At 46.5% G+C, this 17,520-nt stretch overlaps 2 protein-coding genes across 2 annotated transcripts; both read right to left on the bottom strand.

Moving 5' to 3' along the window:
* Positions 1-2,614: 2,614 nt before the first annotated feature.
* Positions 2,615-3,580, bottom strand: LOC143907531 (uncharacterized). The gene has a single exon (XM_077424374.1). The coding sequence runs from the start codon at positions 3,578-3,580 to the stop codon at positions 2,615-2,617; it is 966 nt and encodes a 321-aa protein (XP_077280500.1).
* Positions 3,581-5,093: 1,513 nt separating this feature from the next.
* On the bottom strand, positions 5,094-5,852 carry LOC143907532 (uncharacterized). The gene has a single exon (XM_077424375.1). The coding sequence runs from the start codon at positions 5,850-5,852 to the stop codon at positions 5,094-5,096; it is 759 nt and encodes a 252-aa protein (XP_077280501.1).
* Between the last annotated feature and the right edge of the window lie 11,668 nt (positions 5,853-17,520).

Raw genomic sequence — 17,520 nt, forward strand, 5'->3', positions numbered from 1 at the left:
TGTGACTTATGCAAGACGTTACGATCTCAAACATCCCGCCCGCCTCGTCATGTTGTGACGAAACGCGACGGTGTGCTCGACGGAAATCGCAGCAGAAAGTGTCGATTTACGATCGATTCGCATGTCGCGATTCCGGCGCGCGCGGTGCGCGAGCTATGGCGGCGTGGTGCAGCTGCGCAGTATCACATCACGCGGTGATCTCGAGCAAGACACATAAACATTCGCGATATGTACAATTACGTGACGTGAAGTGTTCGGTGCCCGTGAAACGTGATATGTGAAGTGATGCGAAATTGACATAGTGTGTCGCACAGAAAATCAAGTTAAGGCGGCGGCTGAGATACGCGGTTGCGCACGGTGAACGGTGATCGTTGGCCGAAGGCCTATAAGCATAATTAATTAAAGTGAACTTAAAAGATACCGGCGGAAGGCCGAAAAAACAATTGAGTGACAAAGTGTCGGTGAGCTCACGCATTCGTCGGCGGCGGCTGGTTCTCGGTCCCGGGGAGAAGCACGAGTTTGCACAGCGGTCGCACTAGTTCTGACGTGGCGGTGCGAATTGTCGCCACTCAAACGATGCCATCGTCTCCAGGATGCAATTGTATGATGCGAGCAAATAGCCATCGACTCGGTGGCGTGCTTTCGGCGCGCACCAAGCACAGCGATCCGACGGCAGGCGCATCCTCAGGCTTGAGCCATTTCGAGCGAGCTGTCAGCCCATTTATGTATTTGTGCGACCACCGTGACCAAAAGTGATCGCGCATCTTTTCGATGTGTTGCCACCGGGAGAGTGAATTCTCAGCTGCGTCGATCAAGGAGGGCTCGGGAACAGCCAGAAGAGGAGCACCAATCAAGATGTGTCCTAGTGTGAGGGCGGATATGTCGTCCGGATCGTCGGACAGAGCCTGCAGCGGCCTGGAATTCAGGCAGGCTTTCACCTGAGCGAGGAAGGTGCTCATCTCCTTGAACGTGAGGGTTGTCTCTCCAATGACCCGACGGAGGTGAAATTTGGTTGACTTGACGGCAGTCTCCCACAATCCGCCGAAGTGCGGTGCAGCCAGCTGGTTAATGGTTAATTAGTGCCATTTGACACCTTTCGTGGCAGCGACGTGGGCAAGGCGACGGCCGTCGGCAGATGATGCTCGGAAAAGCTCTCGCAGGACTCGGTCGGCTCCCACGAAATTGGTGTCACAATCCGAGTACAGTTCCTCGCAGAGGCCCCGACGGGAGGTAAAGTGACGGAAGGCGGCAAGAAAGGCTTCCGTCGTGTAATCCGAAACGATGTCCAGATGCACCGCCTTGGTGCAGAGGCACACGAATACGGCGATGAATGCCTTGTGCGCTCAGTGTCCGCGGCCTTTGCTCGTGCGGATGAGGATTTGGCCGGCGTAGTCCAAGCCGGTCCGGAGGAATGGGCGCGCTGGCGTGACTCGGGAGATCGCCCATCGGCGGTTGCGGTGCCGCAGCTCGCCAGCGGGTGCAAGTAATGCAGCGATGCAGCCGCTGTTTGATAACTGAGCGGCCTCGAGGAATCCAGAAGCGGAGGCGGAGTAAGCCGAAGGTAAGCTGCATTCCTCCGTGCAGCGTTCGACGGTGGCACGACTCAATGAGCAACCAAGTGAGCCACGAGGACGGCGATGCGATCATCGGATGTCGCTCATCGGTGGAAAGCATGGCATGCTTAAGGCGGCCTCCGATTCTCAGAACGCCGTGGTCATCCAGGAACGGACTCAGGCTCGCCAATAAACTTCAATGTGACACAGTGCGGTTTGCAGAAAGTGCCGTGATCTCGGTGGCGAAGTGCAGGGCTTGCACCACGCAAAGCCAGAGCAGCAGTGCGTCGTCGATCTCGGTCGATTGCAGTGAAGGTGCGGTGGTGCGGGAAGCGGTGCGATGCCAACGCAAGCACCAACCCGTGACTCGGAGGAGCCGGTGCAAGGAGGAAAACCGGAGAAGCATTTCGGGTTTCTCCTCGATTTTCTCAGTGGCGACGTGTGCCGCGACTTTCTGTTCGGGCAGATCGGCGTCGGACATCACAAGGCCTTTGCTCGGCCACTGACATCGGTCCTCGCAGAGCCAGGTGGGTCTAGTCCACCACAGGGGATGTTCCAGCAGTTCGCCTGGAGCGATTCCTCTGGAGGCGCAGTCTTCAGGGTTGTCCCGCCCGGAGACGTGTCTCCATCGAGCGTCAGGCAGCCTTTGTTGAATGTGGGCCACGCGGTTTGCCACGTAGGTTTTCCAGCGGGATGCGTGTCCTTGAATCCACTTCAAGGTAACCTGCGAGTCAGACTAAAGAAACGTGGGTGCTGTGAACAGACGCAAAGTGGAGCGAGTGTGACACGTGAGAGAAGTGAGCAAGTCGGCGGCAATGAGCTCGAGCCGTGGCAGTGACACCTGCCTGACCGGGGCCACCTTGCTCTTGGCGGCTAGCAGATGAATGGCCACGGTGCCGTTCCGGGTTCCGGGTGATACGGAGGTACACGGCCGCGGCGTATCCTCGCTCGGATGCGTCGGCAAAGCCGTGCAGTTCCGCTTGTGCGTCCTCGTCCCCGCTGCCAAGCCAGCGGTTCACGCGTAAGCGGGAGAGGAGAGGCAGCTCTTCGAGGAAGCTCCTTCAGCAATGCGCGCCGGCGGCGGGAAGCAGATCGTCCCAATCGAGTTTCTGGAGCCACGCGGACTGAATGAGGATCTTTGCGCGAATCACTACGGGAGCGAGCCATCCCAGCGGATCGAAAAAACGTGCGGTTTCCGAGAGGACGCGTCTCTTCGTTAATTCGGTGACGGTGCGCGGGTGAATCGTGAACGCAAACGTGTCTTCGTTCGGGTGCCACAACAACCCGAGAGTGGAAAAGCTGTCGTTTTCCCACGAGTGCGGTTCGTGATAAAGTCGGTGCTTGGGAGGAATTCCCGACAGCATTTCCTCGTCGTTTGCGGCCCACTTTCGAAGCGGGAACCCACCCGCCGTGCACAGCCCGCAGAGTTTGGTTTGTTTAGCGATCGCGTCGGACAAAGTGTTTGCGCCCGAGACAACGTCGTCCACAAAAGTGTTCTCGCGCAACGTGATCGCTCCCTGCGGATATCGTGATTGTTCGTCGTGGGCCAGCTGTCGCAACGTTCGGATGGCCAAAAAGAGCGCGCACGCAAGACCGTACGTTACCGTGAGGAGCTGGTACACGCACACGAGGGCGAAGAGGGTGCAACGCCAGAGGATACACTGATACTTCCTGTCGTCCGGGTGGATGAGGATCTGCCGGTACATCTTCTCGATGTCCGTAACAAAAGCGTAGCGGTGCCAACGCCAGCGAATCAGGACGTCGACTAGCGCGGGCAGCAGGTTAGCGCCCACGAGGAAGTGGTGGTTTAGCAACTCGCCGGACGTCGTCTGTTGCGACCCGTTGAAGACCACCCTGAGTTTTGTGGAGGTACTCGACTCTTGGAGCACTCCGTGATGCGGTAGGTAGCACTCAGACTCACCAGGAAAAACGGGAGCCAATCTCATGTGTTTCAGCTCCTCGTACTCCCGCATGAACTGGCGGTAGAGTTCACCAAACCGGGGGTTCCTCTGGCATTTCCGCTCCATTGCGGCCAGCAGGCGTTCGGCCGGTCGGCGTGTCTCAGCCAACGTCGTTGGCTCTTTGGAGAATGGCAATCAGACCACGTACCGTTCAGTCTCCGTGCGGGAGTGCGTTTGGACGTAGAAATCCTCGCACTTTTGTTCGTCAGGCGTGAGGGCGGCGGGAGCGGAAGGCTCTGCTTCTTGCTCCCAGAAGCGGCGCACGAGATCGGCCAACTCGTTGTCGGCCGTCGCTTGGAAGCTACCGCGCGTGTGGAGGGCTGAGGCACCGCAGCCACCGGATAGGATCCACCCGAAGGCTGTCTTCTGCGCGATCGGGGCGTGCGGTCCGCTTTTTCGAATGCCCTCTTTGAGAATGGTGGAGCACACTTCTGCTCCGAGAAGTAACTCGACCGGGTCTCCAGCCGAAAACTGCGCATCGGCTAGAGGCAGCCCTTTGAGATGGGGCCAAGTAGCGGGGCTCTTTGTCGCCGAGCCCTGGTAAAGAGAAAAATGGGGCAGCACGAACGCGACGGCGGTAATCGTGGCTCCGGTCGTCACGGACGTAAGGCTCACCGTCACTTTCCCGCGGGTTGACCCGGATTTCGACCCACTTTTTTTTTACGTGAGGAAATCTTCAACCCTGGGTTCCCTGACCGATTCTGAGTCGGTCAGGTCTGTGGCCCAGGGCCCCTCCGGGTGTTGTGGAGGGGAAGACCCCCCTCCGGGAAAAGGACGAGGGGAGTGTGGGATTCCACGCGTGACGAATTTGATAAAGTTCGCCATGCGCAGCCTACCCACTAAAACCTCACGGGTGTCCTTCGCCGCGCTTAAGGGAGACGCCCGGGGACTTGTTAACATTGCATCCGGAACGCCTCCAGCGCCCAGCTTGAAATGAGCTTCCCTCTCTGAGCTGGTGAGCTCTGACTTTGGCAAAGTTATTTACTGTTGCGGTGGGGGGGGGGACACCACCTCCACCCACCATTCCTCCCTTTGTTGTGGGAGAATGCCCGACGCCACGTTTTCCCGCCACGACGCCGAGCCTTCCTACCTCCGGAGCCTCCGTCGTTGGGTGGAGTAGTCCGAAAGACTGGTACACCTCTTTCGCTCAGGCAGCGATCTCTTTTGCCGATCATGGTCGGTAAGTGTTTACAGGGGGGGCAGGAAGGACAGAGCCCAAGACAGAGCTCCCACCATACCCCCTTCTCTCCCCCGGCCAACAAGTATCTGATCTCAGGGGATGGGGACAGGGCACGGGACCAAGCCTCCCACCATTCTCCCTATCCCCCCTTGCTTATTCGGATTCTGATTGAGAGGAATCGGCCGCGTCTCCGGGGGGGGGGTTTACCTCCCTGCGGCGAATCCTCTCCTCCTCCTTTTTGGCGGACATTACCTGGCCACAAAAGGCCAGGAATGCCCGTCACCCTCTCTCGTTCCGGACCATAGTCGCCACTATGGCCCGAAGGGAAAGGTCGTTACCGACTTCCCTTTTAAGGACACGGCGCTGCACCTCCCACGCCGGGCAATCCTCCAGCGTGTGCTACGCCGTGTTTCTCTTTTCGTCGCAGTGATGGCATCTCGTCGTGGCCTCCTTACCAATGCGGTACAGGTACTCACCGAAACATCCGTGTCCGGTGAGCACCTGTACCGCGTGAAATGACAGTCTGTGTTTCCGACTGTCCAACCATTCGGGTAGACAGGACCGGACGGCGTCGACTGTCCTCTGTCCGAACTCAGCGTCGGCGAGTTGCTCTTGCCAACGCCAGACGAGGGCAACCTTCTCCTGGAGCTTTATCTGGCACCGGGCCCTAGGCAGTATATATCCTCCCCCTTCCTGGAGCGCTTTAGTGCGCCGGTGCACCTTGGCCCACGACCGAACCGCCAGCACCAATGGGGGGAGACCTGCCAGGACCGTCGCCGCGGCGTGCGACACCGTGCAAACGCTCGTGACACTCTGAGTGCTACGATCCTCTGCACTTTTCTCAATCGCGCCTGGATCGGTCGCGATCGCCACGTAGAGTGCCACGGCGTGCACGGTTGCCGCATATAGCCGGCGAGCATGGTCGCTTGCCCCTTCCAGGTTAGGCATTAGCCTCGCAAGGCTGTTTGCCACCAGAGATGCCAATGGTGCTGTTTTGCCCGCTGCCTGCGCGCCTGGTGGGGGACACGCACACAGCTGCGGAGCCGTGTACGTGTGCTCGGCGGCGGTTCGGGCAGGTTCGGGCGGGTGGAAGAGCGCAGATATACATTCGGATGTCTCGTTCTTCCGCGAGTCGTAGCATAGCCATAGCCGGTTCATCGAAACTCGTATGCGTTAGCGCGTCGGCTGACTTGGCTCGTCTATTATGTCTCGCTTATCCTTCTGATGTTGATTTATGAATAAAATATATATTATGACATTGCAAATGACAATAAAATATCCCTTCCCACACTAGGCGCGAGACACTATCGTGTGTCTCTCAATTATTTAAAAGTAATGAAACTAACAACAAAAAATGTTAGTAAAATTTATTAATTACATAAATGATGTCTAATAAAATTATATTATCTTTATTCTGCAAAAATAAACTATATAAATTAAATAAAGAAATAAAAAACAGAAAAAGCGTAAATAACAGAAATCCATTCTTGGCCAATATGTACGCTTCCTTGTAAAAGAATCTTGTTATTAATTTAGAAAATAAATTATTGTTAACACAAGAAAAGTGAAATAAAACATTAAATTATATATTGTTTGTTTTAGAAATATTATTTTGAAAGTATAATTACTTTGTTAATAGTAAATACATGTAATATAAAATTAAAAAAAATAAATAAATTATTTGCGCAACAATATGATAAATTTTATTGTATTGTTCTTAAATAAATGCATGGACAACGTACATATTGTTGCTCAACAGAAACCGCGAGAAGGTGGTGGTCTTTTCCGTCAAGAGGAAATGTAAAAATTGTATTCTTTAATATTAAAGAAAACAATTATTTACATTTCCTACGAATGCAGATAGAACAGAGAAAGAGAGAGAGAGGGAGAGAAAGAGAGAGACAGAATAGGTATAAAAGATAGACATAAAATAGATATAAAAAGATAGACAAAAATATAAAGAACAGGACATAGAAAAATAAAAGATATTAAAAGAGTATTAGTTTTAAGGTCACTTTACACGATTTATAATTCACGACAGTTTGTGACAAAATTGCATATATAAAAAAACATTCACAAAATTAGAAGTATGTACATATAAAAAAATATATACATATACAGACATATGTATACATACATACATTAATTATATATCTTCAAGTGTTCTTTAGATTGCAAAATACAAAACATAACAAATAGAATTATATAATTCTTCTGTCGTGAATTATAGATTGTCTAAAGTGACCTTTACACTAGAAATACCAAAAAATTTTCTACCGTTTCAATTTTTAAAAGTAATGTTACATTAATCATGTTAAAGACTGAATAAATCGAATAATTTCTTTATTACAATATAAATTTTCTACTTTTACAGTAAAAAAACAAGATATTAAAAAATAGAAACGGTCGAAAAGTTTTTGGTATTTCTAGTATTAAATAGGAAAAAAGTGCACATGTTTTACTTAATATAATACTGAAAATGATAACATATTTATAGTAAAAATATTTCCGAAATTATGTAAATTATTACGACAATTACAGACTACAAGCAATGTTTGAAATTAACAAAAGAAATATGTTATAATAAAATCAAAATAGATATTGTTGCGCTCGACCGCGCGTTCGCAGCACACACCTTCACACACTCACTCGCAAACGCGGCGCGCAATCCCGTTACCGGGAATAAACTCTCACAAATATAAAAGAACTCGTTTAATGCAGTAATGTAATAGAACAATGACTCATGAACACGACTGAACGGTTCGAAGGCCCGGCGGAGAATCTGACAGACGGCAGAAGTAAACAAACAAACGCAACAGCTGGTCGTCAAGGCTCGACGTCACGCAGCGCTTTGCGACTGCTTTTCGGGCCTCTACTGGGCGTCTCGGCACGGGCGCAACACTGTCCCCCCTCTTCCTAGATTGTCGCCCCGACAATCAAAGGGGAGCAGCGCCCAGACGAGTACAGCTTCTTGCCGCCACGACCTTCTCCTCACAATCGACCTCTGGGAAGAGCTGGCTAGACTCCCCCAAGCCGTCTTCAGGAGGGCCGTCCGCACTGTCTCGCCCTCGAGTCCTTCGGTACTCCGAAATGACGTCCTCCTCCTCGACCGCTGCTCTTCCGGGAAATCTTCGGACAAGGGGGGGGAAACTTCCCGTGGACCCTGCGCCCCGCAAAGCTCCCCAGGTCCCCGCCCGGCATTCGCCCTATGGCCCACGGGAAAACCACGGGTCAAAAACCGTGGGCAGGCGGTCCACTTCGGATTGGGAGTTCTGCCTGTCGATCTGCCATACGTGGAGACTCCTATCGATATCTCCAACACATGCCGTCGATTTCCTCTAAAACAAAAAGTCATACGACGCACAGAAACAAAGAACAACATCGCTGTAAAAAGTTAAAAAAAAAAAATCAAACACATTTTACATTTTATTTAAAGTTAAGCCCACCCCACCAAGCTCAACTAAACCGCGCCTCCCTCATTGGGGCATTTCGATCGAAAATGCCCAGTTTTACCGCAAGTCCAACACTCCCCCCGGGCACCGCCAGGATTTTTATTAAAATTTTTTTCATTTTATTTGGAATCATCCCCCTGAAAAGTTTTCAGCGCCTTGGCCCTTTCAACGGCCACATTCAGGGAAGTTATTCCCTCCATCTGAAGCGCTCGCCAAATGAAATTATCGGAAACAACCGTAACGAATTGCGCGCATGCGATTTTGTCACGAAGCTCATATGGGCATTCGGGGTACGCCAGGCGTGAAAGTTTGTCAATTTCGGATCCGAGTGTCGCCAAATCCTCCCCGAATTTTTGTTTACGGCTCGTAAACGCGACGTAACAATTCTGTGATTGTCGTCCCTTCCCGAAGCGCAACTCAAGTTTTGTTTTAAGTTCCGCGAAATCTAACCGCTCGATATCTTGAACCGTTTCCAAGACCGAGCGTGCCTTTCCCCTCAGGCTCGAAGCCAACGCGATCGTTTTTGTGGCGTCATCCCAATGGTTCGCACGCGCGATCAAACTCAATTGCGAGAAATATTCCTGTAACGAAGTCGTTCCGTCGTACGTGTCGGGTTTCAGTTTATACCCCAGGTCGGCACTCGCGACCGCGACACTATCACTCGCGTGTATTCGCGTTTCCACGCCGCTCGAGTTCACGTCTCTTTCCCCCGCACGCGCGACTCGCGCTACCACGGCGCTCGAGATCGCGCCCCTTTCGCTCGCGTACGCGTCTCGCGTCCCCGCGCCGCTCGGGATCGCGTCCCCCTCACTCGCGTGCGCGTCTCGCGCTTCCGCGCCGTTCGAGATCGCGATACTTCCGCGTGTGACTTGCGCCCCCGCGCCGCTCGCGACTCGCATCCCCGAGTCCCCAGATACTCTATTATTAGAATGACTTAGCTGTGCGCCGGAGTTCATCCCTCAAAGAAGACGGAGCTCCTCCTGCCGGCGGAACGTCTCGGCGTACTCCCTCTCTCTCCGCGCCTGTTCCTCGCGCAGGAGCCGGACCTCTCGAATCACCGCCTGGAGGGTCACCACCTCCGACGTCATCTCCGCAGCATCCGACTGTGGAGTCGCTACTCGGAGTCGTTTCCTTGCAGCCATGAGGAAATCGTAGCTCGTCGCTCGTCGCTTGTCCAGTCCTCGCTCGTCCGATCGATCCGTTAGATCCCGGACGAGCCCCCAAAATGTTGCGCTCGACCGCGCGTTCGCAGCACACACCTTCACACACTCACTCGCGAACGCGGCGCGCAATCCCGTTACCGGAAATAAACTCGCACAAATATAAAAGAACTCGTTTAATGCAGTAATGTAATAGAACAATGGCTCATGAACACGACTGAACGGTTCGAAGGCCCGGCGGAGAATCTGACAGACGGCAGAAGTAAACAAACAAACGCAACAGCTGGTCGTCAAGGCTCGACGTCACGCAGCGCTTCGCGACTGCTTTTCGGACCTCTACCGGGCGTCTCGGCACGGGCGCAACAATATAAATAATGTTATTACAAAAAGAACAGATATAAAACTTAATTTGTAAACCACGGATTACATACACATATATATATATACATATATGTATATAATAAAAAAAATAATATATATCTTTCTTCCACACATTTTGTACACAGTGGGCATTTAAAATTTAGGAAAAATTTTTCGATTTTGCCAAGGAAAATTATTCTATTTAAGGAATGTCGTACTTAAAAATACAATTTTGTGAACAAAATTATGTACAACTATTTAAAAAAAACGACGTTTTAAAGAATTGTCATTCAAAAGCCCTTTTTATCTTGAAATACTAACATGAAATACGTACATTACGTCCGTACATTCAACGTACGTTGAATACCTACCTCGTCAAATAATAATTTATTTTCCTCCTTATCACTGACTATTTTTAACATTTTGTAAAATATAATGTGATAAATTTAATATTTATATTACAATACATTTAATTTTTGTGCAAAAACCTAGCAATTATAAAATAATACTTCCTTTTTTCTTGAAACACATATTTATAAATTTTTCTACATTTATCCACAAGCAATCCAGTAAAGCAATTTAAAGATAACTTTACATTTTATTTTATTTATTATTATTATTTTTATAAAGAAAGAGAGTACTATTGGATCTAATATGCATTTCATCGGATTTTGAATATGTACATATATGTATCTCACTATCTGCATGTGCGCATTGATATCTTGAATCCACTGTTATTCAGTCCACTTTAATTGACGGAATCCATTCTTCTGCATAATCCAGTGATGATTAAACGTTGGAATTCATAATGATGAGCTGACTAAATTTTCTTCACAATACATTTTCTTGAAATGCATCTATGCTCTGAAAAGAGCATAGATGAAGAGTTTTCTTGAAATGCATCTATGCTCTGAAAAGAGCATAGATGAAGAATACAGATAAACTGTACAGATGAAGAGTGCAGGTGAACAGCACAAATCGTTTTCTTCTTCTTTTTCAATCCTGTCACTCTGGAGTAAGGCGGAATAAACCGTACAAATAATTAGACCGCAGCTCGCGAGCCAGTCAATAGAGTTGTTATCTTGAAACAAACTGGCTTGTCTAGGTTTCATTTTGGAGCTTTTCCTCCTAGACCATTTGCTAGGCTCGTGAGACTCAGCTTCCCATCCTTTCAATCAATGGAGTTGTCATCTTGAAATAAATTGGCTCGTCTAGGTTTTATTTTGGAGCATTTTTTCCTAGACTACTTGCTAGGTTGGTGAGAGTTTCCCATCCTTTCAATCTTGCAAGCAAAACGCCTCTTTCGCCGAATCCACCGTTCCGTACAAAATCTGTCTTCATCACTATTGAGGACTTTACCCGTAGCCCTGGGTAAGACAACTGTGTTATTCCCCACAGCAGTAGGACTCCAGCAGAACTTATTCACTTCATAAAATGTCCTCTTGTTGTTAGCCTTCATTTATGTAAAGCTTGATGTTTACTGATTTATGATTGCTCCTTCAGTATTTTTCAGCAGTAGGACTCCAGTAGAACTTAATTACTGTGTAAAACGTCGTCTTTTTGTTATTCTTCATATTTGTAAAGCATGAGTTTACTCATTGATGGTTGCTTCTTGTTTTTTTCGGTATTTTTATGTTTCTTAACATCAAATTAAATTGTTGATGAAGAATATTTTCTTGCGAACGACATTAATGCCGGCGGTACTCGTTGTTTTTATAAAAATGTATTATTAACTTTAAAATTGCATTCGGTAAAAATAGTCTTTGAAAAATAGAAGAAGAAATGTTTTTTGGGGTTTTATATCGTTTTACAATTGCAATGAAATTTGCAACAAAAATTTTAATTCAACACAAAACGTGGATTTTTTATATATATTTTGTATTAACAAAGAATATTTAAAAAATAGTCATTGATAAGGAGCAAAACAATTCCTAATTTAACGAGGTATTTGACGAGGACTTAACGTAATTAAGAGTAAATCGAAAAAATGTTATTTTTGATATATTAAAAAACTGTTTTAAATTAAAACTTTTCTCTTCGTATATAAAATGTCTTTTTTAAATTGCTTTACATTATTTTATTCACACATTCACAAAATTTTAAGCAAGATATACACACATTTTGGCAAAATTAAAACATTCCTTATTTTGTTTTAATAATATTCTGCTTTCATTATTTTTTCTATTTTGAATACTCGCATTATATTAAGTAAAACATGAATTCTCTCTAAATTTCTTGGAATAAAATTCCACTCGAAACTAGTAAGGTTCACTTAAGCAATAGTGATAATACTGAATTGGAATGACATTTCATTTTTTATAACAAATATTTAACCCATAGACGAAACTTTCAATCCATACAAGTTCAATGTTTCAGTCAATTATAATGGATCACTCACTTTTTTTCGAGTAAATCCTTGAATGTATCATTTACAGTAAACAGATTCGCTTTTAAAAATGAGTTTAAAAAACTTTTAATAATAAAAGAACCTTATTCTATAGAAGTACGCGTCACATACTCTACTTTGAGTGACGCGAATATTATTTTATTTTTCGAGTAAATTTTGTACAAATTTAGTCCAAGTAATTTAGAGAGAAAGAGCGAACAAATAGAACATTTAATATTTTTACAATAATAATATGGATATACAAAGTTCAGACAGTGTCACAGGCAAAGATCAGGACCCCGTGGTTCGTCACTCCCACAGTATTTAACGACTCCAAACCCTCTCTACCTGTATGTATAAATGTGACTAGTCTTAAAGACATCAGGGAGGTTTCGTACCCAGTTAAGACTTAAGGTATTAATAACATACAAAATATCGGAAATTTTCTGTTTTTACTGACAAAACATATGACATAATTAATGTAAAATGGATGACGTTTCTTGTTCGATATGTTGATCGCGAAACTATAAATATTCGGTCACAATTAGTAAAGTTAATTGATATTAAAATAACAATTAAAGTAATTTAAATCGACCTGACTGGCAATATATATAACGTCTTTCCGATATGAACATTGAAAAACTAAAATTAAAAACTATTTAGAAATTACATCAACTGACCAAAACCATGGTCAAAATTAATGATGTCTCGATATCGATCGGAAAAAAAGTGCTGTGTGAATCCGACAAACCAAGTTGGCTCACAGTTTTTCAATGTTCATATCGGAAAGACGTTATATATATTGCCAGTCAGGTCGATTTAAATTACTTTAATTGTTATTCTATTACATATACTGGCGAAAGAAATTAATTATTCTGTTAATTGATATTGATGCAAAAGATTGTAGTGCAGAAAAGTTATTCAATGCATTTCAAACTGAAATGCATAAACTTCAGATTCCATTTTTAAATATTATTGCTCTGTCATGCGACAATGCGTCTGTTATGACAGAAAAATATTTATCTTTCAATACAAAATTTGAATCAAAATGCAAAAAATTATTAACATTTTCATGTTCTTGCCATTGTTCTGCATTAGCTTGCGTATGCGCTGCGTGATCTAAAATGCCTGATATCTGCGAAGAATTTCTGAGAAAAATTGCAAGTTATATTAACAGTAGTCCAAAGCGTTCAGCTATTTTCAATGAATTTTGCGAATGTTTTCAAGACACAAATTACAAAATTTTGAAGTTATGCGAAACTCGCTGGCTTTCGCGTTATTCATGTATTGACAAAGTTCTTGAGTCGTGGGATACACTAAGAAATTTCCTTACTGAAATGGTCGTGGTTGTAAAAGCAAAAGGGTTTGGGGGATATTTATTGTCTTTGATGGAAAATGTAGAAACAAAAGCGTACTTTCTATTTCTAAAATATGTTTTAAATTTATTTAATTTATTTAATGCCTTTTTTTTTCCAAGCTCATGAAGAGGTCAATTTAAAACATCATATAATTGATATAGTAAAATAGAGTTAGGTTACATAAATATGATTTAGGCCAGTATTAATATAATCAGTTCTCATTTTTAAGATAATCCAAAGCAGTGTTTCAGACATTATTACGAAAAGACACCATCTATAAATGCACATTACACCAAAATATTCATTTATAGATTATAAAGATTGCTGATAACATATTGAAAAATTTAATAATAAAAAGTGCAAGATTACGAAAATAAAAATCTTTCATATTAATCGTCATGTAGAAAGCGGTAACCAATATACGATTTGCTGACATTAATATTGCACATTTTATAAAAATCAAATAATTGTAAGGAAAATAAATATTTTAAAATTTTTCATTTTTTATTAATTTATTACTAATAATAAACCGCAAATATAAAATAAAAACTGAAAGTCATCGTTTAATTTTACATTTTTATGAGTCATATTAAGTCAGAAAATGTATTTCAACACAATATGTACAGATATTTATTAAAATAAATGGATTAAAAATATATAATCGTATGTAGTAAAGAGAAAATATAAATTACGTAGTGTGCTGATGATGTACAGTAATATATTTTTATTTTAAAAATGTAAGAATTACAAACAAAAATCATCTTTTTACATTAATAACAAGATTTTTTTACAAGGAAGCGTACATATTGGCCAAGAGTGAATTTCTGTTATTTACGTTTTTTCTGTTTGTTATTTCTTTATTTAATTTATATAGTTCATTTGCAGAATAAAGATAATATAATTTCAATAGACATCATTTATGTAATTAATAAATTTTACTAACATTTTTTGTTGTTAGTTTCATTACTTTTAAATAATTAAGAGACACACGATAGTGTCTCGCGCCTAGTGTGGGAAGGGATATTTTATTGTCATTTGCAATGTCATAATATATATTTTATTCATAAATCAACATCAGAAGGATAAGCGAGACATAATAGACGAGCCAAGTCAGCCGACGCGCTAACGCATACGAGTTTCGATGAACCGGCTATGGCTATGCTACGACACGCGGAAGAACGAGACATTCGAATGTATGTCTGCGCTCTTCCATCCGCCCGAACCTGCCCGAGCCGCCGCCGAGCACACGTACACGGATCCGCAGCTGTGTGCGTGTCCCCCACCAGGCGCGCAGGCAGCGGGCAAAACAGCACCATTGGCATCTCTGTTTGCCACTCCAAGCGCCCTGGGAGTCAGACGAGCGAAGTGCTCGCCGCAAAACTCCAAGTCCAGCCAAAGACCCAGAACTTTCATCTGGGCCTTCACAGAGACACGGGTATCGTTGACCGTGATGTGGGCCGGCGGTGGTGGCCCCCCGCTCTTCTTCTTGTCATAAAAGAAGACAACTTGTGTCTTCTGGGGGGCCACCTCGAAGCCCACCCCTTCCATTGCTGCCACGACCTGCCTCACTGCGATATTGGTGAGCGCGATGGCCACTCCCCAATTCTCGCCCTCAACTCCCAGGAAGGTGTCATCGGCAAAGCCGCTCAACACTTTGGGAGGAGGGCAGTCCGGAAAACGGAATCATATCCAAGGTTCCACAATAAGAAGCCGAGCACCGATTCCTGTAGAACCCCCCGCACGACCGATCTGACCCTTACAATGCCGTCTCTATCTGTATAGGCCAATTGCCTGTCCCGGATATAGTCAAATATAAGGCTATCAAGTAAGGAGGCACGTTGTGATGAATCAATGCCTCCCTTATCACCGGCCACGGCAGGGAGTTAAAAGCGTTCCGGACATCGAACGATGTGCCCAGAACCACCCTGCCGGCCTCCACCGCGGCTCTCGCGAAGGCTCCGATGCGCATGATCGCATCCACGGTCGATCTGCCCTCGCGAAAGCCGTACTGGTCCGATGAAAGATTTGGACCAGTCCGGGACAGGTGCTGGACGATTCGGTCGGCAATTATTCGCTCGAACAACTTACCGACCTCGTCCAGCAAGCAAATTGGCCTCTACGCCGACGGCTGGTCGGCGGGTTTCTCCGGTTTGGGGAGCAAGACCATTTGCGCCCTCTTCCAGGCTTTGGGGAACCGGCCACTCCTGAGACACTTGGTGTATAGCACCTTCAAGCGCTCGGCCAGTTCCCTTGGGGCCAAGGACCACGCTCTCCCGGGCACCCCATCGGGACCCGGAGCCTTTCCAGTTTTTAGCCGCTTAGCGGCTTTGCGGAGCTTCTCCATCGTGACCCCGAGCTCCTCCTCGTCCCAGTCTATTTCTGGCGGTGCGGGACTACCATTCACCCTCTCCCCGGGATCATCGCGGAAGAGGGTGCTCACCACTTTTTCTAAGAACTCGGGGTCCATGGCCTCCGTGACAGGGAGCGCTACGGTCCTCAACGAGTGTTTTCCCTTGCACAGGGCGCACTGCGGATCGGAGCTGTCTTTCGACCCTTGTTTCGCGACGTGGGTCTTTGCGGACCGAGTGGAATCGGAAGCTTTCGCGGCGTTTAGCGTGAGAATACGCTTCGACATGAAGTCCGAGAGCTTCTTGTGCTCCGGCGGATCGACGGAGTCGGAGACAAATGATTCCCACTCGAGTCGCGGTACGCTGGTCGAAGAGCTCGACAACCAGGTGGTTAAAGAGGTCCATTCCATGGGACTCGATGGGCCTCCCGATGCTCTCCTGCGCATTGACTGCGGCTGTGACGGCGTTATGGATGCGGCTCAGCTTGTCAGCGGTTTCTCCCTTCATCTTCGCCACGGCGGTAAACGTGGCAAAGTTGAAGCGTATCAACTCCCTCTTGTTTTCAAAATGTCTGTTTAGAATGGCCCACGCGCAGTCGTAATTGTCTCCGGTCACCGTTAATAAACTTACTAATTTTTCGGCGGGCTTTTGCAGACAAGATCGGAGGTAATGGAGCCGCTCAACGTTTGAAATCGACAAGTTCTCACCGATGACCGACTTGAAGAGATCCCGAAATGATGACCAATCCTCATACGCGCCCGAAAAGTTCCGTAACTGAATACGCGATAGTGACGTCTTGGGAGTGTTCGTTCGCTTGCTCCGGCCCGGCTGGCACTCTGGGCGACGCGGGTTTCAATTTGCTTTCGAGACCGATAAGCAAACCGTGCTGATGCGCGTAAGTATTCTCGACGGTGTCGACAAAATCCGTCTTGTTGTACTCACTCTCGCTGTAGAGTTGCCCGTAGCATGCCCGAATGAGGTCGTGGTTTGACTCGAATTTGGCCCACAGGTCGTCGAGAATGCGGATGCGAGTGCTCACCATGCCGAGGGTGACCTTGTCTGCACCCAGCTTCCGGAGGTTGTCCATGGCGCGGGAGATGCGGCCGTGGATATCGTGCTGACTCGTCAGCAAGGCGCTCTAATCCATGCTCATGGTCGCGGTCGTTCGATGAAGAAGCACTTCCGAATTTGCGGTTTCTGGTATGATCCGGCTTGAAGGACCAGAAATGTTCAAGAGCACGCGGTAGCGCGGGATCGCGCGAAGTAACAAGACGACCACAAAAAGAACAAAGATGAACAGCAAGTACAAATGCAAAATAAAGTATATATTTACAAGTATTTACAGTCTTTAATATTTCCAGTGAAGGAAAAAACCGTAAGCGCGCACAAAGGTTAGCACGGCAGGAGCGGCGAGCGGTTAAGCAAAAGCTAAAATGCGGTTGAAGCGAAATACAAGCGGCCGTATATGATCATACTTAGCGGGTGATCTGCGAACGAGAATCGATTCCGCGGCGCAACGGCGGTCCTTTTATTGCCTCCTAGACGAACCTCCCTTCCGGCGGATTTCCACGAATTTCGAAAGGGTGATTGGCCATCGGGGCCCTACGTCATCGTGCGGACGTCACCGTTTTTACGTGACGACCCGACGGGAACGTTGCTTGTTTTTAACCGCAATGTTCATAGCATGGATCTTTCTTTTGTGTTAGCTCGGTTACTTGACTTTGTTTTCGCCGAGTGAATGTCGGCGAACTTTCCAGAATGC

Source organism: Temnothorax americanus, unplaced genomic scaffold, assembly GCF_048541705.1.
Source record: "Temnothorax americanus isolate GAGA-0224 unplaced genomic scaffold, ASM4854170v1 Scaffold83, whole genome shotgun sequence".
Taxonomy (NCBI): Eukaryota; Metazoa; Arthropoda; class Insecta; order Hymenoptera; family Formicidae; genus Temnothorax; species Temnothorax americanus.